This window comes from Alexandromys fortis, unplaced genomic scaffold (genome assembly GCF_014885135.2).
Source record: "Alexandromys fortis isolate MF-2015 unplaced genomic scaffold, M_Fortis_MF-2015_v1.1 scaffold_2_1_26212458, whole genome shotgun sequence".
Classification (NCBI taxonomy): domain Eukaryota; kingdom Metazoa; phylum Chordata; class Mammalia; order Rodentia; family Cricetidae; genus Alexandromys; species Alexandromys fortis.
This window is the reverse complement of record NW_026067930.1, coordinates 11323648-11347065: the sequence shown is the minus strand read 5'-3', so window position 1 is coordinate 11347065 and position 23418 is coordinate 11323648. Positions and strand designations below refer to the sequence as shown.

The window sequence follows — 23418 nt, the reverse complement described above, 5'->3', positions numbered from 1 at the left end:
GTAGGGGGCGATAGAGGAAAACAACGGGACAGAAGTGATAGTGGAAGTGGAGAAAATAGGGGGGATCTAATTAGAAAGTGATGCGAGATAAATACAGAAGGAGAGGGAGGATAAAAAGTCATATTTAATCGTACGATTGACCGTCTACTTAAAGACATTCCCAGTTTATTTCTGACGCATTTCAGAGTTACGGATACCAGCACCTTTCACCAAAAACAATTCACAGTGCACACAATTAATTAAAAGTAGCATTTATTTCTATTTTTACACAGAAAAATGGTTAAATCTTTAGGCTACGATTTGAAGAGTTTTCACAGATACCAGCAAACTTATTTGTGGACATGGCAAGGATATGGAACAGCGATCATACGCATCAGCTTACAGGAGCAATGACTATCTGCAGAAGACCAAGAGAGCCCAAGGCCACCGACATTCTCTCGTGACCTAAAAGACACTGTAGGCAGTTAAAGCTGCTGGGGAAAGCAGAGTCAAGCCTCTCGGCAGTGTAGCCTCCAGAAAGTCACCCTTACTCGGGTTAATAATCCCACACTCATGCAAACAACCCTAATTAAATGCATCAGAGAGTTTTTAAAAAGTTGAAGGAGAAGTTACTAGAAAGGAGATGGATTTTTTTTTAAAAAGGACAATGTGGGGAGGAGAATATGATCAAGATATACTATTTATATAATTGTGAATGACTAATAATACCAAAAGAAGAAGAACCCTTAGCATTCTTTTTCCCACCACCTAGAACATGAACAAAAAGCACCACTCCCATGGTTGCTGTGGTGCCATAATCTCAAATGCATCCAGGACTCAGCATGGACTGGGGCCAGGCTTTGAGGGAGATTTAGGCTTCTACAAGTTGCTGCAGAAATGACAGGCTCCCATAAAGGGCAGACAGGGGCATCTTGGCTTCCAGATCCCAAGTTGACCTGGGATTATTCGGCTCCATCTCCAGACCACACTCCATCAGCAATTCATAAGTAATGGTCAAGCCCTCACCCTCGAGTGGGGCAAGAAGCTGAGGCTGGAGAGTGAAGGGGATGTTCCAGGGATACTTGAAGTTCGGCTGCAGGATGCTCTTTACCTAGAAGAAGAACTCTCAGGTTGGAAAGACCAGGCTCTGACACCAGGGTAAAAAACCTTCTGTCCTAACAGCCAGGAGCCACACAGGATGATGAACTAAGAAAAAACTGAAGCCACTGTGCACTGGTTCCTCAGCTCCAACATGGTAATAATAAAACCTGTGCTGCACAGGGGTGGCGTGTGTGTGTGTGTGTGTGTGTGTGTGTGTGTGTGTGTGTGTGTGTGAATATGTATGCACATGACTGGGCACACATTTGTATTTACAGATAAACACATGGGAGAGAAAAGACAACTTACAAATGGCAACTGTAAACAAAGAAGGCTGTAACTGACTTTCATCCCCTGAGTTCCTACAGAGCTGCCTTCCTGGGTGGCTAATTTAGACCCAGTGGGCCTTACTTCTGAAGCTGCCATGAAAACAGACACGCTTGTAACAGGATCAAGCCCCACCTGCCTGCTTCCCAGAAGGAGAAGGCAACTAGGAAGTTCCCAACTATTCTCCTTGTGGAAAATTCATGGCTTTCTTCTAAAATACTCTTTCCAGTCCTCCTTATTGTCCCCCTCCCTGAATGTTGGCTAATGGGGGTTTCCTACCAGCTCTCGTTGATGGAGGAGGAGCCTCTTCTCCATAGACTGGGCCAGCAGATTGAGTTGGGTTTCGTTCAGCACTGGGGGAAAAGACACATAAGGAAACAGAGTGACAGACTCAACTTTTTCCTCTCACCATGAACGAGGACAACCAATGAGAGAACTCTAGGACATAGTGTTATGCCCCATTGGTCTCAAAGGCCAAGCTCACTGCCCTAGAAAGTTCTCCTGCCCTTGAGATGGGCACAGAATCCAAAGGGACATGATACAGAGTCTGAAAATCTAAGGTCTGAGACAGGAATCATCTTCCCCCAAGAATGTGCTAGAAGCTTGGTGACTGCTCACTTTCTACACCTCAGACTCTATCTGTGGTCCATGAAACTGTTACCATTCTGGCCTTGCTGGCCTTAGAGAAAAGGGTGATGTGAGAATGACCGTGATAACTCAAGAGCTTTGGGGAGGCGGCATCTGGAACAGCCCTGTGAGAGCCAACACGAGAACTCCCCCACACTTCCCTCGAATCACTCTTACCCATTAGGGCTTGAAGGAGATAAAGAAGGAGGTTCCTGAGGTCAATCCATGGGGGTATGGAGTCCTGTTGCAACTGATCTAAGATCGCACCACCTGGGCCATCCACATGCCCCAACTGATCCAGTTCCAGCTAGAGGAGACAGATGTTCTGTTACTAACAGCATTCCCAGTGCTGGGGACTGGATGGCTTTATATATGCTGAATGAGTCCTCTGCCATGAAGCTACAAACTGGCTCTTTTTCCCTTCATTTCTCTCTTTCGTGTGACAGGGTCTCAGGCTATTGCCCAAGCCAGATTTGAACTAGCCATGTAGCCCAGAAGGTCTTAAACTAGCAAACCTCCCGCAAGTACCTTCCCATATCTGGATCAAATCGTTGTTGTGTAATATACCTATGTCCAGAGGAGTTAAGAAAGGTATTGGCTGGGGTTCTTCCTCTCCCTGGACGAACCTGAGCAGAATTCAGGGACCACACTTGAGCCCTCGTTGTTATGCATGGAGTCAGGGTCCCCTATCTTTGACATCTTTCTCGATCTCCTGATTATCACGTAAATTCTTTCTCCCCCATGTATCTTGGAATCCTCATCACCCAACTGACTCTTGCAGGTTAGATCATCTCTAGGCAGCTATGGGACTCTTACCATGCTAAGCAGGTCATTCAGATTCTCCCTGTTACTAAGCATGCTCTGAAGGTTAGAGAACACAATTTCTTGAACATCCTTTGGAAGCATGGCCAGTTCCTGTGTTATCTGGGAAACCTCATTTTGTAGGCGCTTGAAATCTGCACAAATTGACAGCAACTTGAAAAAACCAATCAGAAAGTGAGAGCAATTCTTCAATTAAACACCTGTGGGATGGTAAGCCCTTGCCCTTCAGTACCATTTCTGGTGGCTAAAAGCGTCTCCATTGATAGCCTGCTTGAGCCCCCGTGAGGCAACTCTCATGAAGCTAGAAAACACTAGAACACTGGCAGCTTTGGCACTCTGGAAGGAGGGGACCCAGCACTGGGAGAGGAGATGGAAATCCTGACAACTGCTTATCACAGTGGGAGAAAAGTGACCAAGTGTGCATTTCCGGGAGATGTCGGGAAAGAAAATGTACTGTAGACCGAAGAGATGACAGTCTTCAGTGTTTCAGGATCAGGTTGCAATGTGACAAATGGGGACACAGTGAGGAGTCAAGGAGTTTGTGTTCGCCAGGCACCTGGCACGTAAGAGCTACACTAATTAATAAGTATCCCCACCGTCTATGAAGAATTAGCCCAGCACTGCATTTCAGGATGCTCTGGTTCTCCCAAAGTGTCCTCTGGGTGATCTGTGACTGTGAGAGGATGCCGTAGTGGAAGCTGCAAAGACACGGGTGCTTACATCCCAGTATTTCACATTGCATGCTGGAGGAAGACTGCTTCCTCCTAAGTCCTCGCTGTACTCTAGAGTGCACAGTTGCGCATGTGTGAGTTGAACTAACTACAAATGTGACAGTAGACCTCGGTTTTCTGAATCCCAAAGAAAGTTCTCATTTGACTTCCAAGCCAATGGTTACCTGCCAGACCCCCGGGTATCCTCTAAAAAGAAAAAAAGGGGGGGAAGGAAGGAAGGAAGGGAGGGAGGGAGGGAGGGAGGGAGGGAGGGAGGGAGGAAGGAAGGAAGGAAGGAAGGAAGGAAGGAAGGAAGGAAGGAAGGAAGGAAGGAAGGAAGGAAGGAAGGAAAGAAAGAAGGAAACCACTCACCTTGATGGTAAGGTTCTTCTATCCTTCCTAGGAGGAGAAGACAAGTTATCACCTCTCTTCATCCTCACTGTATCTCTCTCCTGCCATCTCCTCCTGCCCCATTCCCAGTCTATGCTTTCTCCACACCGGCCTTCCATGATCTTTCCCATCCCACAGGGCTAGGGCTGACCACAGGAGCATCACTCAGATCTCCACAACTCCACCAGACACACACTCACCAATTGGAGAGATGTAACTGATCTTCCAGTCTAGAAAGAGAAAATATATTGTTCCACCCAAGAATTAGTATTTGACCTTACTTCCCCTGTATCCCTGACATTTCTCTATCTTCCACCCCCAAATTTTGTGCAGAAAAAAACAGATCTCAAGACCTCTGGCAAAGACAATCAGAAGGGTTTTTGTTGTTCAGTTGTCAGCATGAGGGAGCAGGTTCCACTCTCATTCCCCCAGGACCCTCCACTCACCTAGCTGTCTTATAGATGAAGGCCCTGGAAAAATAAAGTGAAGGGATCACTCACCACTACTCACTCACCCCACCCCTCACCCTACCTCGGACCTTCCCAGCTCCTCCATCCACCCTTGCTTTTCACCTTGCAATTCTACTTTTATGAGAAATTCCATATGATAAATCCATCCCCAGGAGATCCTGTCCAAAAAAGACATACCTATCAGAGTGCTTGCAGAATAGCATATCTCACTCCTGTCTGAGGGACCAGAACCTCTTAGCACCCTAGGTAGCATACCTAGAAAGTTTTTCTTCTTAGCATTGGCGAAAAGGAGAATGGCTGATGGGAAAGAGACTTGGTTAGGAGAGATGCAGTTACACCTGCTAGAGTAGTTCCCGCACCCCATTTAGGGACCCTCAGGCCAAACCCCAGGGATGCTGCCAACCTAAACACTAGCCTCTTGACCTTTAATCAGTACCTTTCAGAGTTGCCTTGAAATTTGCATTTTATTTTATTGTGTTGTATTATGTTTGTTTATCTGTTTATTTATGGTGTGTACCTGCATGCCACAGAGCACATGCAGAGGTTAGAGGACAACTCTGGGAGTCAGTTATCTCCTTCCAACACCTGGGACCTGGAGGTGGAACTCAAGGCATCAGGCCTGGCAACAGACACCTTTGCCAGCTGATCCAGCTCACCAGCCTGAAACCTGCATTTCAAATAAGCATCCTGACCTCTGACATTCAAGAATTACCCATGAGGACTGGAGAACAAGATCAACTGCTGCTCTTGCAAAGGACCTCAACACAAGGCATTGCCCTCTTCTGGCCTTCTCGGGTCTGAATGCACATTGTACATTTAAACGCAGACAAAACACAAATACTCATAAAATAGAAATAAACAAATACTCCGTGAGGTAAAGCAGACTGGCTTCCTCCTGCCCTGTCATGTAGGCTTCTTGTTAGCCTTCGGTTACTACCTGACCCTTCCTTATCCACTCTCAATCTGTCAATCTTGCATTGTTCTACATTATATTCATGGAGTTTTGCTGAGGCCCAAAACTTGCCTAACAACAAAGTCAAGCATTTGACACATATAATGAGCCTGGGGGAGAAAATGTCAACATTTAACATGTGAGCTAAAGGAAGTTGAACAGAAAACAGACTTCGAAGAGTGTCTGCAAGTCAGATTTTGAGCACTAGGGGGCGAGCAGGGCATCTTCTTTACACAATCAGGCATAACAGAGAAGGGACCAACTGGGACCATGGGCTGATTGGCAAGCACAAATTTAGTCCTCTTAACAGACTAAGACGACTTAACAATTTACATATCACTGGCCATCAGCTTCATAGAAAACTGGCCTTCTCCTGTGTAAGGGGGGAATGAGATTTTCCCCCAAAGCTGAGTTGAAGACAAGAGGTAAGGGACCAGCAATGCATCTGGCCCCAACCTGTCTTTAGTTCACCAAGCTCTTTCCTGACCTGACAACATTCTCTGTACCTCCAGCAGCTCTCATCCCAGATTCCCCTCCCATCATCCCCTCCTCTCATACATGTCCCTTTTTATCAGCTCCCCTAATTGTCCTCCACAGGGGACATCACTTCTCTCCTTCCATGCACACCTCAGCCTTTGCAGTTTATCCTCTGCGGAACTCCCCTGGATTCAGCCTCCACAAACATGGCTTTGGTTTTCTGGGTGCAACATCTGATTTATCAGATCTGGTTTTTGTTTATTTGCTGTTAATGTTTTTTAGTTACGGGTTCATTATCTTTCCCTCTGTAAATAAAAGCTCTTTTCACTTAGCATGATCTGTCAGAGCAAGACCATCTCCACCAGGCATTTCAAAGGCATCTCTGACCTTATACCCAATACCTGCCCTATAACTCAGTCCAGGTTCCTGGTAGAGTGTGCATAATCTTCCTCTAGAAGCCATCATCCACTAACTCTACCATACTGTACCCACTCCCCACCCTATATCTCAGTCAAGAATGCTGATAGAGTGTGGAAAATACTTCTGTAGAAGTCATCATCCACTAACTTTTATAATGTACCTATGCCCCACCCTGTGACTCAGTCAAGGGTGGTGATAGAGTGTAGATAATCTTTTCTTAGAAGCCACCATACACTAATTATACTATTGTGTAAATGCTTCCTTGTTTATTGCTGCCGACTAGAGGATTGACTGTAGTTCTTTCCCTTGACCAGAATTTACAAGTAGACAGAAAGAGAGAGAGAGAGAGAGAGAGAGAGAGAGAGAGAGAGAGAGAGAGAGGTGTCCATATGTGTGTATGTGTGCACATGTGCATATAGGTATACACACATATGCATGAAAGACATCCCCCCTTTTCTGAGGAGCTGCCCTTCACATTGAGGAGGAACTTGGAGCTCTGAGACCTACTCATGTCTGACACTCAAATAAAACACAGATCCATGCCTAACACAGACACTTCTGCCCCACTGCAGAGTCTGAACCCGAGGGGTGTGTGTGTGTGTGTGTGTGTGTGTGTGTGTGTGTGTATTTGAAGGATTGTACATTTCAAGGCCATGGGGAAACTCCTGTGCTCTGTTGTTCAGGCATTCTGCCTACAGTTTTATATTATTTTATGTTCCATTATTTTATGGAGCATTGATGGGCTTTAAGGATCACCTGGTGGGCCTGTGGCTCCCTAATGAGCTTGCGAGATAGCAGGACATTGACTGATTAGAGATGAGTGACTAGAGAAGGCTGGAATTGGGCCTGGGCTTCATCCAGCTAAAGACACCTGCTTTTGAGTACCCCAAGTTAGATCCCTTCCCATGAGGAAGGCTATCGCTGCATCTACAGCTAGCAGTAGGTGAGCTTGGTCATGCTTAGAGGTGGATAAGATGGTGGAACATTTTGCTGGGACAGTGAGGAGTGTTCCTCTGGTTTATAGTCAAGAGATAAGGAGATTCAATTCTTTGGACACCATACCCCCACTTGGCCCCCAAGTCTGCTCACCACAAGTGTCATTCTCAATGACCAGTCTTTTCTTCTTGTAGGCCACCACTGTACCCTTTTGGATAGGCACAGAATCCATTGTCTTCCTTTCCCACTGTCCCTGAGCTTGGCCCTGGAGAGACAAAACATTTCTAGAGGTTTATAGCGCTTTGTCTCATATAACAAGACAAAGAGACTTGAATGAGGGAAAGTGACTTGAAAGAAGGAGGGCCGATTGATGAGTGTAGAGGAAGGGCAGAGAAGGCAGTGTGAGAGTCGTCAGAATGCAGTCTACACATCTATGAAATTATCAAAATTATTTCTTTGGGTTTGGGATTTTATTTGTTTAATTGATACTTTTATTTGTGATTTTCATTTTTTTATTTTTATTATTTGTTTTTAAGTTTTCTTTTGGGGGAATGCTACAAAGATGAAGGGCAGATATGGAGGAACTGGAAATGAATAGGATTGGAGTCTATGATGTGAAATTCTCAAAGATCAATAAAAAGCCATGTTTAAAAAAAGAGTGCAATCTAAGATCTGGAGTCAGCATTTACTACATACCAGCAGGGAGAATAATGGCCCCCACCCTCTGAGCCCTAGAAACCGCTGCCCAGAGCCCTTGAGAGGCCAGGCTGCCCTGGCTGCGCTCGCTGTTTTCTTCCCATCCCTATCCCGTACCGTGACAACCTGGGCAATGGCTGCATCTACTGTCGTATCGGCACTGGTAATGTTTTCCTTCATTTCACACTTTGTCACTTCAAACACCTCCGTCACCACATATAGGCTGTACCTTCCCATCCGGTAATCTTTCACAAATGATGGCTCCTTATCCAGAAGTTTCCTGAAGGTGTAAAACGAGAATGAAAAGATCCAAATGGCTAATTTCACAGAAACAGAGACCAAATCATGAGAGAGAAAAACAAAACAAAACAAAACAAAAATAAACGGAAAATATGAGCCAGCCTCTAAGCACTAAAGAGATTGACTCAGCTTCAGGCTGGGGATGTGGCTCAGTCTATGAAGTGCTCACCATGAACATTGAGGACATGAACTCAGAGCCCCAGAAGACACATTAAAGCCTGATGTGGTTTACACTTGACTATATACTATATGCACTTAAAATTGGCTGAGACAGTAGACAGTAAATATTCTTGTCATAACAGTAACAGTTACTGAGATGGCAGGATGGCTCAGCAGGTAGAGCTGGTTGTTGGCATAAGTTTGGTTTCCAGACACACATAGCAAAGAAAGAAACCTGATTCCTGCAAGTTTTCCTCTGACTTCCATATTTTAGCCATGGGTGCACATGCACACACACACACACACACACACACAGTGCAAAAATAAATGTAATAAAGAAAAAAAATTAAATAATGGCTACCAGATGGAAGGATGATGTGCTACTGACTTATACATACATGCTTATATCACATCAAAATTCTGCCATGAAACATGCATTTCTACTTCAAAAATCATACCTCAAAAGAGATGTTATATAAGTCAACTAAGTTCCTAATCACTGTGGTGTTCAAGTGATTGTTACGGTCTTCCTCACCTTTTAATCAATATTCCAAGCACTTACTTCTATGATTCTCTCCTCATTACATGCCCATCATCTGGACAATTAACAGAAACTTTCTCTAGATCAGAACCTTTGTATGTCTGTCTTGTTTTTCTGTCCCCGTAACATTAATAGACCAGTAGCAGGTGATTCTGTATTAATGAGTATTATTGGGGTACTAAAAGGCATTATTTCAATGACTTGTAAAAAAAATTAAGTAGAAAATGTGAGTTGTCATAAAACCTGCTCGATGCCTCTTTGCCTACAACATCACATCTGATGTGTAATTTCCCTCTGTATGCTGTGAATACCATTGGTTAATAAAGAAACTGGCTTGGCCTGATAGGGTAGAGAAGAGCTAGGCAGAGAAAACTAAACTGGATGCTGGGATAAAGAAAGTAGATTTGAAGAAGCCGTGGAGCCGCCACTGGAGACAGACATGCTGGAAACTTGCCGGTAGGCCACAAGCCTCATGGTAAAATATAAAATAATGGAAATGGGTTAATTATAGATGTAAGAGCTAGCTAACAATATGCTTAAGCTATTGGCCAAACATTATTGCAAATAATATAGTTTCTGTATGATTATTTCGGGAGTCTGGGCAGCCGGGAACACACAAGAGGCCTCTCCCTACAACACACTTCTGAAATCTTTGCTGAATTATCATTTTACCTGTTTTGAAGACTTTCCAGTTTTGAATTTGGGATGCCAATACACTGAACCTCAATGTCATATCCATAGGACTGCACATACTCTGTGTTCACATTTCCTTCTGCAACGGCGTTGACACCCACGTTACCCTTCAGTTTCTGGTATACGATGTGTTTAAGGGGGATGGTATCTAACACTTCAGGCTCTGAAGAAGAAAGGGAACAGAAGTTTAGCCAAGAACCACTGTGGAGCAGCTAATTTGAGAATAAGAAATTTGAAGGTCAGTTCTCCTCCTAAATTAATACTTAGTCAAGAAGCTAGGTAACAATTACATATATAATAAATATGTGATAATAGTTAATGTTTGAATATAAGTTATTACAAAGGGCAAATTCCAGAACCAGTGCAAGCATAGTTTTAATTCTAAAAAAGAAAAACAGCATTTGTGCAGTGTCTAGATGTCCCCTGGGGTCATCCTTCCAAGTACAGAATCCAGCCGTGGGGCCTCTTGCTGGAAAAGAAAAATTCCTGTGACTTGCAGACAGACTGACCTCAGTCTGGATCCTAATTCTACCGGTTTGAACTGTGTGATTTTGAAAAGTTGTTTTAAGAACCTCTGCTTTTTTGTAACATGGTTATCATATCTCCATCTAAAGAGGCATTTGTAAGTATTATATGACCAAATGCAAAGAAGAGTCCAGAAAATGAGCGGATTCCCAAAGGACCTTCCTTGTCCTTTGCCTTTAAGCAGGATGGCTCCTTAGCTACCTGTCTGTGCACCTTATGGGTTCTGCAAAGTTGTGCCACTAAAAATGCTGATTTTATGCTTCCCTGATCCTTGGTTAACATTACCTGGGACTGGAAGATTTGGCTCTAAGATCTGCAGGAGGGAATATTCAACTGGAGTATCTTCAGATTTCCAAAAGAGGGACTGAGGAGTCTTCAGCAGTATCTCAAAATGACGGAACTTCCTTGCATCTGACCGACATTTAACAGGACGTAGATCTTTTCCTAGCCTTTTGACCACATCCTTGCAAACCCAGTCAAATGAGTGGGACATGTTGCTGGTACCGGACAGAAAGAAATGCACAGTTTAGTTGAGAAGAGGAAGAGTGTAGTTGGCTCTCAGTGATTCCTGGTATTTTTTCTGAACCACCCAAGTGAGAGCCCACACATCAGCACACAGCAGAGATATACACATCCAAGTTATCCTTGAACTATTCCAAATACTCAAAATACAGACTCAGGCTAAAAGCCCATCAAAAGATGAATGGAAGCAGAGGGTGAAGGGATGGCTCATAGGTTAACAGCACTGTCTATTCTTCCAGAGGGCACAGGTTCAAATCCTAGCACTTATGTGGAGGTTCACAAACATCTGTAACTCCAGTTCTAGGGCATCCTATGCCTTGCTCTAACCTCCTCAGACACCAAGCACACATGTAGTGTACATGTATGCAGGCAAACCATCCATATGCATAAAAATAAATAATTTTTTCTTTTTTAATTTATTTATTTCTTTATTAATTAATTAAAGATTTCTGTCTCTTCCCCACCGCCGCCTCCCCTTTCCCTCCCCCTCCCCCAATCAAGTCCCTCTCCCTCGTCAGCCCAAAGAGCAATCAGGGTTCCCTGCCCTGTGGGAAGTCCAAGGACCACCCACCTCCTAGGCTCACAACCATAAATATAAAAATAAATAATTTTTAAAAAGAAGAATGGGGAAAGAAAATTGGTATATATGTATGGTTAAGGTCTATCCAGCCATAAACAGTAAAATTACACCACTTACTGATAGAACTCAGGACCGTCACGCCAGATGACATAGACTATGCACAGAGATACAGATATTGCATGCTTCTCTCACATAGACATACTACATTTTATGTATATAAGTTTACATAAATATGTATATAAGTATATACAATATGTGTATATACACATAAATATACACATAGATACACATTAAATATGTATGTATAAAGTATGAAATCAGAAAGGAACAGTTTTCAGGGAGATAGGGGCTGTGGAGATGAGTCAGGAGAACAAGAAAACATAGTGGGCTGAACATGAGCAAAGTGTATACTGTATGAGGAAGCCATAAAGAAACCCATCATTCCATGCTAATTTAAAGTAACAATAAATAAAAAAGAAATAAGAGTGCCATGAGTTGGATAGGCATTTCTCTCAATAGGAAATGCAATCAGTTCCTTCCCCAGTGGATTAGAATCCTTCCCTGGCATGAATAAGGACCTGAGTTCAAGACCCAGCGTCACCAAAAAGAAATGTAATTAGTCAATAAGACAACAAAAACACAATTTCACCACTTATCATAAAAACGTGAACCAACATCACAATGAGGTGTTAGACCTGTCACAGTGCTGTTACCACAAGGTATAGAGGAAATAGCTGTCAGTATTAATGCTTAAAAATGGAACCCTGTACACTGTGGGAAGGCAAAGTGTTATGTCCTCGAAAGAAATAAACAAGATTTCTCAAAAACTTAATAGAATTGAAAACTGGGAGGCAGTGGCAGGCAGATACCTACGAGTTCTAGGCCAGCCAGGTTTACAGAGCAAGTTCCAGGACAGCCAGGATTACACAGAGAAACACAGTCTCAGGGGGAAAAAAATAGAATTGAAAACAACGAAATAGCACACTCGTGTGCCTTGCAGCACTACTCACAGAACCAAAATGCAGAAACAATCTAAATGCCCTTCAATGTGATAGGGAGATGTGACCTCTCACTGTGAACTGTTTCAACCTTAAAGGGAAAGAAGGTTTACAAAATGCAATAATTTGATAAATCGTAAGGATGTTGAACTATATGTCATTCAAGCGATAAATACCCACGGATCCGATTACATGAATTATCTCAAATTCTCCAAGACCTAGAGAGTGCAAGGATGCTTTCTACTGGAGGAGACAGGAAGGGACATTGTTAGTCAATCAGTTTAATGTTTCATTTGTTCAAGATGAAGTCTGCAGATCTGCTAGCAAGGTTTGGAACAATGTATTTTTACACATTCTAAACCCTGTTTAAGGCAGAGCTCATGTTATATATTTTACCACAATATTAAATATTATAGAAGTTATTGCTCATGCATACAATCATAAATCTACTTGGCTGAGTTGCATGAAGTTTAATTGATGTTAATAGTAAAAGCTCAGAGTCAGCTATCAGAGGGTGAAAACTGAGAAGCAGAGAAGCAGAGCGGCCAGCCACTAGAGTTCTTACCTCTACCAATTTTCAAACCAAAAAAAAAAGCGATCCTGTCACTTCAAATTGTCAGACTGAATCCTCAGACTGTATCTGTCTCTACAAATACTCAGACTGCCTTGAGCTTCTGTCTCCTCCTGCCTTATATTCCTCTCTCCGCCCAGCCACATCATTCCTGCCTCCACCTCCCTAGTACTAGGAATAAAGGCGTGGATCCCAAGTGCTGGGATCACATTTGTGTGAGTTTTGTTTCTCTTTAGGACAGATACCATTTTGTGTGGCCCAGGATGTTCTTAAGCTCACAGATATCTGTTTGCTTCTGTGTCCCAAGTACTGAGATTAATGGTGCATGCCACCACTGCCTGGCCTCTATGGCTAATTAGTGGCTTAGTTCTGTACTCTGATCTTCAGGTAAGCTATATTTGGTAAAGCCTAAAGAGAATATCACCGCATAGCTGGGCATTTCTAGGCTGATAATCAAAATCTGCAGATGTCCAAGTGTCTTTGCATATGATCACACACTCTTCCCACACTACTTAAACAGTTTCTAGAATACTTAAAATAATACTGTACCAGAAGCAGTTCAAAGTCATTGTGAAAAATATAGGACATAAACAACTTAATGAAGGAGAGATTTATTTTGACACGCGGTTTCAGAAGGTTCGGTTCACAGATGCTTTAGCCCTGTGCATTTTGACTAAACATCATCGTGACAGGAGAACATGGAAGAGGTAACGGGTGACTTCTTGGCCAGCAAGAGGCAGAGAGACATACAAGGAGGGGAGATGTAGTACCAAGTTCATGTCCCCAGTGTCATATTTCCTCTAGCTGCTGACCTCATATTAAAATTCTCCAGGACACCCGAGATAGTGACAGTAGCAGGAACCCAAACATTCAACATAACTTGGGAGAGAAGGGACAGTTCATATTCAGAACATGGGCAGTAGACTAGCCACACACATAGTTTTTGCAGAATGCAAAAGAAAGTAGGAACATATTCTATCAGGTGCAAGGCTTCTGAATATTTTCTTTGTAAAAATTTAGTTTTCATTTTTATTTAATGTGTGTCTGTGTATGTGCCCCATATGGGTAGCCATAGAGGTCAGAGGAGGGCACCAGATCCTCTAGAACCTGAGCTATCCATTGTGGGTGCTGGGAACTGAGCTGGGGTCCTTTGGAAGAGTATCAGATGCTTTTAACTGCAGAGCCATTTCTCCAGCCCCTAATACTTTTTTTGTTACATTTGTATAGGCATCTATGTGGTGTATGCGTATGTATGTATGAATGCATGCTTGGATGTGTAAAGGCCCAGGTTTGCATGGATGTACGTACACATGGGTACATATGGAGGCCTGTGGGTCTCATTGAGTGACTCTGACAATCACTCTCCATCTTCTGTATTGAGGCAAAATTTCTTCCTGACACCAGAGATTTCCATTTCAGTTAGTATAGCTAGCCAGCTTGTCCCAGAGATCCCCTATCTATACCTCCTGCATGCTGGGTGGACACCTGGGTCACTGGGTTTTAAGTGGATTCTAGGAGTTAGAAGTCTGACCCTCACATTTGCACATCAAGTGCTGTACCTACTGAGTCATTTCTCTCAACCCTTTTCTAGATAATTCCAAAGCTGCGGGATCCACGAATCCGTAAGGCCAACTGTACTACCAATGAGAAAAAGAAAGCATAATTAAAGCAAGTAAATAGCTTAAGTAGATTTGTGACCTGGAAAAATCCCTTGGTATAAAATTCCGAGCAGCAAAGAATGGGACTTACTTCTGAGGCTATGCATAGCAATGTTCGAATAAGAGATATTCAAAGCTGACCCTGGGATGATGACTCAAGATTGTTGCATAATCAAAAAAAAATCAACGATGGGTTTTCTGTGGGTCAGGAGAAAGACAAAGGAGTGCAGAGGACTTTGGGCTTTCTACACGGGGCAACACAATGGAGGTGAATGCCATTTCCAAGCGGAGAGTGGAAATGAATTCATCCCTCAGCACCTTAATGTTGAGAGCCAGGGAAAGATGAAAACAGACAATCTTACAAACCAGCATATGACAGTACGAACTGTCCTGGAGATAAGATGCTTGAGACATAGATGTGTGGGTGGAAATAAAAACCTTGGCTGTAGATACTCGTGAACATGCATATATCAACAGGTGTTATGGCACTTTGTAAAAAAAGATTAAATAAGAGTAATCTGCTTGCATGACTTTCTTTGCAGAAAAGAACAAGATTCTCAGTGATTAGGAACTGCGTTTTGAATGATATGACTATAAGAAAACAAGAATTGTCACTGATTGTACAAAAGTCCTCATCTGACCATTTTCAGTTATGTCTCCCACAGCAAATCTGACAAAGATGGGTCAGAGACCAGCCTTTACCCTTGCATGCTCTCTTGAGCTCCCTACTGACTCTCTTAGGGAGAACTTAAGGATGGCATGGTTTTTTCCCTGCAGGTCACATTACATAGGAACAACCATCAACTCAGTTCACAACCAGCCTGAAGGACCCTCTGTAACCACACAGCCTTCTCCCCTTATTACTCCTTCGGCCCCATCAGCACCTACCAGGTTGAAGTAGGTTTTCGTCCTCTGGAGAGAGCTCAATTGAATGTGACTCCTCTCAGTCCTTGGGCCTTCTGAGTCAAGAACAGCTTGTACAAACTCTAGGACCAAAGCAATGTGATTCTCTTCACTCTGTTTCCTTTGTTTTAACAGGTCTGAGTTGGTTTTCAATGTAATATTCTGGTCTGAACATGCAAGCACACACACAACCTCTTCTCTCTAGGAACCGAGTCTAAGTTTAGAACTAGTGTTCAAATCCACCATCCAAGATCCACCATCTCCGATCAGCACCAGAGAACATCTGAAGGTGTACTTGCAGGCTCTCCTGGCTCAGCAAAGAAGGCATTCTTAGGAAATCTCTCTCCCTCTCCCTTTCCCTCTCTCCCTCCCTCCTCCCGCCAAAGAAAACCAGCTAAACAAGTCTAGTTCAAGATTTTCAGAAAATGAGAATGGAACTATTCACCTCCTGCCTAGCTACTGGTCATTCAGCTTTTTATTACACCAATCACAGCAATACACCTTCACACAGTGTACAAACCTCCAAGAACATCTTATATAAGATTTAGATGAACCTTAAACAGCACCCAGATATTTTTGAATGAGTCTTGATTGGATGCACATATTTTCTTAAAGCCAGTCCTTATAAACATTACCACAAGTAGGACAATAACAAGAGAACTGTTGATTTAAATACATATTTCTTTGAACTTTGACCTTAGAAATTGTAATAACCTATAATGATCATACACACAAATGTCATCTTTTACACACCTTATATAACTCTCTCTCAGAGCTTCCAGGACTTCTTATAGGCTTCCTAGCTTCATGTTTATCTTTTCCATTCTGGCAATCTCCAGGCATCTCAAATTAGAACCAAGTCTTACCATGAAGAAATCTTTGTTATAAAAAAAATACTTATTCTTAATATTTTCTTCTTACAGTTTCCCTTGTACCTTTTATTAATATCATGAGAATAATAAGTTTAGTCCATAACAGATATTAAGTCCCAGTGAATCAGCATTTCCACCCCCAGTCCAAGCAATACTTTAACCAAGAGTAGGAATATACATATAGTATAACAAAACTAACCTTAAATTTGTATCAATATATAAAAATCCTTTACACAAGAATAGAAACATATATACAGTATAATAAAATTAAGTTTATATAACTATACAAAATCCATGTCAATGCAAAATATCTGATTTAAGAGTTGTATTTTTAGCCTATATTCTCCTAAAAATAATAAACATCCATAACCTACCAATTAACCTAAGACCATTTATACCCCCCCCAAATTCTAGGGAATGTGGATGCTGTTTTCTCCTAACTGCTTCCTACTGTTTGTGGGCAAAGGATCTTTAGGGTACCCGATAAAATTTTGAGGTAATGACTAACTCCTGGAAGACCAGTTGTAACCTTTGTTGATAGATATCATCTGTCAAGTTTCAGGAGGTCTCCTTTGACCACAGCTGGTCCATCTTAACCTGGAATGAATCCATAGCCTCGTGTTTCCTGTGGAAACAAAAGCCAAGCTGCTTCTCCAGAGCAATGCATCTTTTTATTTTATTTTATTTTTGATTTTTCAAGAAAGGGTTTCTCTGTGTTGTTTTGGAGTCTGTCCTGGAACTAGTTCTTGTAGACCAGGCTGGCCTTGAACTCACAGAGATCCGCCTGCCTCTGCCTCCCAAGTGCTGGGATTAAAGGCGTGCATCACCACTGCCCAGCCAGCAATGCATCTTTTAATTTCCATTTTACAAATACATATTTGACTTTTATTTTAAAGCTAATGCATTTTAAAAATATTAGGTTGTTACATTTTATCAGTCTCCCTTTCAATCCCATGTTTTCAGCAGTTGTCTCTTGTCCATCAAAAAATTCAAAATCAACACAATGCCATCCAAATGTCCTGTATATTTTCTAACTTTACATGGCTTTTTTTCTTTTATATCATTTTACTGTCTATTTAAAGACTTTCTGTTTTAAAACTATATACTTCTTTTTATAACTGTTTTTACTATTTTTCCTCTCTCTCACAAATCTTTGTACATTTTTAAAAATATTGTGACCCATTTAGAGATTTGCGTGTTTTTTTTTTTTTTTGTCTGAATCTGGCTTTAGGGTGTATCTGTAATCATTATTTGTTCGCTGTTTTAAACTGATCAGTGGGCTTGGCTGGGACCAAAGTGGCTGCTTTGGCCACTGGTTCCGCTCGACTTCACTTTTTAACACGGCAGAAACAACAATGAGCGTCACACTTACCCCATCACCACCAACATCACTGTGATCAGGTAGCATGCAGCTGACCCACAAACATTTTTTTGTCTCTATGAGCAAAAGCTAGATCCTCCACACACTACTGACTAGTTAGCCTCTCTGCCGAGGCCTGTGTGAGACTGTGGAAACCCACGATGCCGCTTTGCTCATGGTGGCTGGTGGCCGGTCCATCTTGAAGGCAGCTGTTGGAAGAAGCATCTCTGCGGTGCTGCTGTGTGAGACTGCGAGACAAGGAAGCCCAGGGCACCTCCATTTCTGTGCATTCAGAATCTTCTCAAAGCCTTTTCAGGTCTTATGTGGATCCACACCAGACTTTGGAAGCTGTTTGGCTCTTACAACTTAAATTAACCAATTTCTATTATTCTCTATTTTACCACGAGACTCCTGGCCTTTTACCTCACATCTTGTTTCTCCTAATGCTGCGGGCATCTCTTAGACTCTGCCTTCTTTTCCCTTTACCTCTCTTTGGATTTCCTACCTGACTCTATTTTGATTGGCCAAATCGGCTTCCTTATTAGCCAATGGTAATAAAACATATTCACAGCGTACGGAGGGGCATCCCACATTAAAGGACACACCTCCTAATAGTGCCTCTCCCTTGGAGGATCATTTTTTTTTCTAACCACCATACTTGGAAGAATTAAAATATTTTAATTTCTTTGCATAATGTTTAAGAAGTTGAGAATGGCTATGGAATATTGGGCCTTAGTGGGCTAACTACTTTTGATAGAAAAAATATAACATGGACGCAAATAACATTTATGAGTACAGATAATAAATAGCTACATACATACCCATAAAATGACCACACATTGAAATCAGAAGAGTACATTTAACCATTGAAAGAGGCGAAATAGTGACACCTGGATTCCCGCAGGCAGCATAGTGATTTGGTAAGAGTTTTCCTGTAAAGGGAAGGTGCAGCTGGAAGCCAGTTTCTTATATTTCGCTGATGTTGTTTGTTTATTTGTTTGCTTGCTTGCTTTGGTTTTGGGTTTTTCGTTTGTTTTTGTTTTTTGCCTCTTTGGTTGAAAGCTGCTTTGCAGTTGGTGGATTAAAGCCTGCAAGGCATGGGGAGGGCTTGGCAGAGAGATTGTGTTGTTAAGCAGAGATGAACTTTGAGTCTTAGTCTCAAATGTGGCTCCCAAAGTCAGAAGGGTAAATGAAAAGGGTGTGGTTAAAGGCTCTTTGGCAGACTAGAGAAGCAGTTTGTAATTCTGTGAGCATATATAGAAATTAGCTATTAAAAAAACATAACTGGTGAGAGACAGTGGTGTGTTTGCTATAAGAAATGGATACAAGTCAGCAAGATCAGGAGTGGGTAGAGACAGACTGGACATTTTAGAAGGGCTGAGAGTTCAGCTCCTGCATTGATCTAGTCTGTCAAAGGGGGACTGGAGGTGAGAACATGTTCGCTCGGGTTTTCCAGGTAGAAAAAGCAATGGATGGTTCCAGGGTTAGAGCCAGAAATGCACGTGGTGTCCATATGGTGGGGAATGGCTAAGCGGTCAGTGTTAAGGTCCACACCCATCCCCCGTGGTTGGATCGGGGGAAGCAGAGAGAAGAGGAGAGTTTTTCAGCACCCATGAGTCACCACATGTATCAGAAAAGTCATAGGTTGAGACGCTGGGTGTTGCCATCCTGGAGAAGTGAAAACTGGGGGCGGGGGAGGGGGGGCCCATGACTAGGAAGGCAAATTAAAGCAGCATTATCTTGCTCAGGAGGAGATAAACTCTCCAGCTAGCCAGAAAAGGGTTTTTTGGATCCAGCTGAGGCAGAGCTGGAATCCCTTGGTCCAAGGTAATGAGAAGTCCTATGTGCCCAGAGTCGAGCTGTGCAGGCACAGTGCCCTGGGCATCAGGTAGGAGATTAGCATGTTGGCACCTACTAGCGGCTGTCCTGACAAACCCAGGTGCGCAGGCTGAGGACCTTGTCCCTTGCCTTAGGTTCCCCCCTCCCCCACCCTAGTCTCCTGGTCCCTACGACCTTGGACACCAGTTCACCTTGTCTCCTCCCTTGGAACCCTGACCTTTAGGCTGCCCCTCATGCTGCCTTGCAGAATGTCGCCATTGTCCTGCGCCAGGGGCCCAGATCCTACTCCTACTCTCTCTTCTGGGCCCCAGAAGGATGTCGCTGGAGGACTCAGGTACTTTTCCTTACTGAGACCCTGCTGCCACCGAATTATTAAAAATTATCACTTAACCAGGTTGAAGCTGGGTTTCCTCCTCTAGAGAAAGTGCAATTGAATGCAGCTCCTCTCTCTCCATGGGCTTTCAGACTCAAGTACAGTTTGTACAAACTCCAGGACTAAAGCCATGTTAATTCTCTTCGCTGTGTTTCTTCCGTTTTAACAGGTCTGAAAATGCAAGCACACACACAGACACACACACACACACACACACACACACACACACACACAAAACCTCTTCTCTCTAGGAGCTACACTCTGTGCTTACCACTACTGTTCAAATCCACCTTCCAAATGACCATGGAGCAGCACCACACAGCAGTTAAAGGTGTCCCTGGAAGGCTTTCCTGGCTCAGAAAATGGTGAAGACCAAAAGAAAGTGAAATAGAACAGAAGACAAGAGTCATCAACATTCCAAAGATGGAGGGTACATGAATGGCTTGGGTGAAGAAGCCTTGGGAGAGTCAGGGACTGGGGTGGGGCTGGGCTGCTTCCTCACCCAGGAGCGAGACCAGAAGTAACAGTAGTGGTTGGAGACACGTGAACAGATCTTTCAACTCTCAGACCCCTCCCCAGTATTGTAGCCATGCAGCTATCCTTCCTCAACTGGGAAAAGGGTCCCTGTGAATTTGGTGAGAATTGTTACACTTCGCATAGGTGGAGAAGGGGCTCAGTTGTCTTTGTTATCACTCTTTCTTGCTGAGTTAGGGTGGGCTCCATATCAGATCTTAGAACATGTTCTAGTATCAGAAATTATGGAGAATGCTGTCTGCATGTCCTTTGGGTGGTATCCTCCATATAAGAGTTTACTATCTGGGAGACAAGACAGGCAGACATTTTAAAAAGGTGGAGTCTTCTGCCTTTTAAGTTTGGATTTAAGAAAGCAGGCATATTCGTTAATAGAAGCCAGTAAGCAGTCATATTGCAGAAGGACAATGAGTAAGGAAACCCATGCATGGTGTCAGAGAAAGTTAACAAAATCGATGAGCAAGGGACCCCTCCCCAATGACCTCCAATCCTGCTAATACCTAGGTACCTTCCATCATCATCTCCAGAACGGAGACCCTAAAACCACCCAGTCAGTGAAAATCAAGTCATTCTGACTGCTTCCTACTGAAACTGGGGCTTAGGTTCTCCCTTGCTTGCCCTCTAGAGTTGAAGAGAAGATGCTGTTGTTGAAGACATCACACCCTTCAGATACAGAACTTGGAGGAACTGAGCTGAAACCTACCTGGGAGCTATCTCCTGAGGATTCTCTCTCGTACCATGTGAAGGTGTTAGTCAGGTCACCAAAGAACAAAAGCACTAATAGCCCCACCCAGCTGTAAAACCTATAACCACCAAAGATAATCATCAAGGGAAGATATTTCAAGGCTGCGTTAGTCACTTTTATATCTTTGGCATAGCTAACAACCTGATAACTGGACGTAAGATCTTCCCAATTGTAGAGGCTTCATACCTGGCACTATAAACCCAGCCAACTCCCCATGGCTGATGAGGTCATGGACCCTAAAGAGAAACCTACAGCTGCCACTCTCCTAAACTAGCATGACTCTTAACCACATTCTAAATCCTGATCCTTTCACTCCCAACTGATTGTAGCTCTCGCCCTCCTCAAAGAAGCCTCTTTCTTCAGTACAGACAGTGGGGTTTTGAATGAGCATGGTCCCCATGGGCTCGTAGAGTCCCATGCTTAGTCCCTAGTTGATAAACTAGGAAAGATTAGCAGTGTGGCCACGTTGGGTGGGTGTATCATTTTGGAAGAGGTGTGTAGCTGGGAATGAGCTTTTGCCAGAAACTAGCCTCAGCAGAGAAGTGGATCTCGAATCTGGGATGTCTGGGTGGAGAACGAATATACAAACACAGGATTCTGATGCAAGCTGCCAGGCTATCAGCTGCGGGGCAAGTTCTTCTGCTTCTTCATCTACTTCAGCTTCTGCTTCTTCTACTTCTGCTGCTGCTTCTGCCCCAATCTTCAAACCCCAGTCTTTTATTGTCTATTTTACACAAGGAAAATGATTCTGTTTTCTTGCCACAGGTTAATCATTACCTGGGCAAAGCAGTTTACAAGAAGTAAAAAAATTCTTTGAAATCAGAACATCAACCAGTTCTGATTTATAAGGCCATAGGCAGTCAGCCCTAAAATCCCTAAGTTCCTCAGAAACTTTATTCATCATGACCAAGTTCTTTTCTGTTTCAGTATGACTCTTTTGTCAAGTTTTATAATCAGTTAAAAAGCAATTTCTGCATTTTTCCCAAATTTCCCCAATTCTTTCATCAATCAGGTTTTCCCCAGAACTTGCTTTGCAGCTTCAATGCCTGCCCGCTCCATCAGCTCAGGAAGACTCATATTATCATACAGCACATCCATATTTTCAGAAGCCACTGGTGTGGAAGGAGAAAAAACATGAAGAACAAGTACACTAATAGAATTGCTGTGACCAGAATCATCTGTAAAATTGCCAAATGTGTATGCAGACGCCATAGAAGCGGACCTCGGGGCACATAGCTGTTTCTCCTTGGCCCTCAACTAACAAGCTCATTTAGCAACCACTGGGTTGCCTGGAAGGAATTGTTGGAACGGCACATAAAGGGGGATTATACTCTGCTGTCTCTGGCGTTCTTTGAAGTTTCAAAAAACCTACACCAGGCCCTGTGCCCCTCTTTCTTTCTTTGCCTGCTGCTGGTAGATTCTGATGTAAAACTTTCATCTATTTCTCTGGCATCATGGCTGCCTGCATGGCACCATGCTTCCCACAATGATGATGGTGGAATAGGCTCTGAAACTGTAAGTAAGCCCCAGTTACATGCTCTTTTTTGTAAGGCGTGTCTTGATCATGGTGTCTCTTCACAAGAATAGAATATAATGACTAAGACATGGACCATCATAGAAATCTGCAACTGGTCAAAATGCAGAGAATTATTGACCATGGGAGACCCACCCACAGTTGATATGTCTGTAAATTTAGCCCCACACCTGAAGGTCATGGAACACTGAGGAAGAAGCAATGGAAAGATTCTAAGAGTCAAAGAGAAGGAAGGGCTGCTGCAAGATTGTGTCTTCAAGATAGGACTGGGAGCTGTACTCATGAAATCTCAAAACTGGACTCACCTAAACAAGACTACACACTGACAACACAAGTTGGCATTGCAGTGTGGACAGGGAAAAGGCCCTAACCACACATGGAAAACTATAGACAACAGATGGCTGCTGAGAGGACAATCAGCCTTCTACAGGGACAAACCCCTGAGAGCTTACCCTATCCCAAGTGTCAGCCCTAAATATATACAAATACGAGCATCACGAAGTGAGCTCAGCAGACTGTATCCATGTATACATATGTGTGCCTATGTACAGTAATAAAGAACAGTTCATGAAGCTTACAGGAAGTGCTGAACACGGGGGAGTTCCAGCAGGGAGGGGGTGAAGATGACGCAAATAAAGTACTCATATATGAAAGTCTCAAAAAATGTAAATGCAAATTTTAAAAGAAGGGTTTGAGGGTCTCTACTGTTTCTGGCTGTCAGGTATTGGGCGTAATTGATGCATGACAGTTTGCTTTCTGTTACTGTGATAAACGCCATGACCAAAAGCAACTTGAGGAGGAAAGGGGTTT

General features: G+C 43.1%; 1 protein-coding gene across 1 annotated transcript; it reads right to left on the bottom strand.

Moving 5' to 3' along the window:
• Positions 1-304: 304 nt before the first annotated feature.
• LOC126503492 (gasdermin-C-like) lies at positions 305-16345 on the bottom strand. The gene is made up of 14 exons (XM_050145200.1): positions 16108-16345; positions 15340-15437; positions 10408-10619; positions 9577-9760; positions 8022-8184; positions 7362-7473; positions 4601-4735; positions 4400-4423; positions 4154-4183; positions 3936-3962; positions 2848-2987; positions 2209-2338; positions 1684-1757; positions 305-1090 (listed from the first exon to the last, which is right to left on the bottom strand). Exons 3-14 carry the CDS (start codon positions 10613-10615, stop codon positions 851-853), a joined length of 1467 nt encoding a protein of 488 aa, XP_050001157.1. The 5' UTR covers positions 10616-10619; positions 15340-15437; positions 16108-16345; the 3' UTR covers positions 305-850.
• Positions 16346-23418: the final 7073 nt, after the last annotated feature.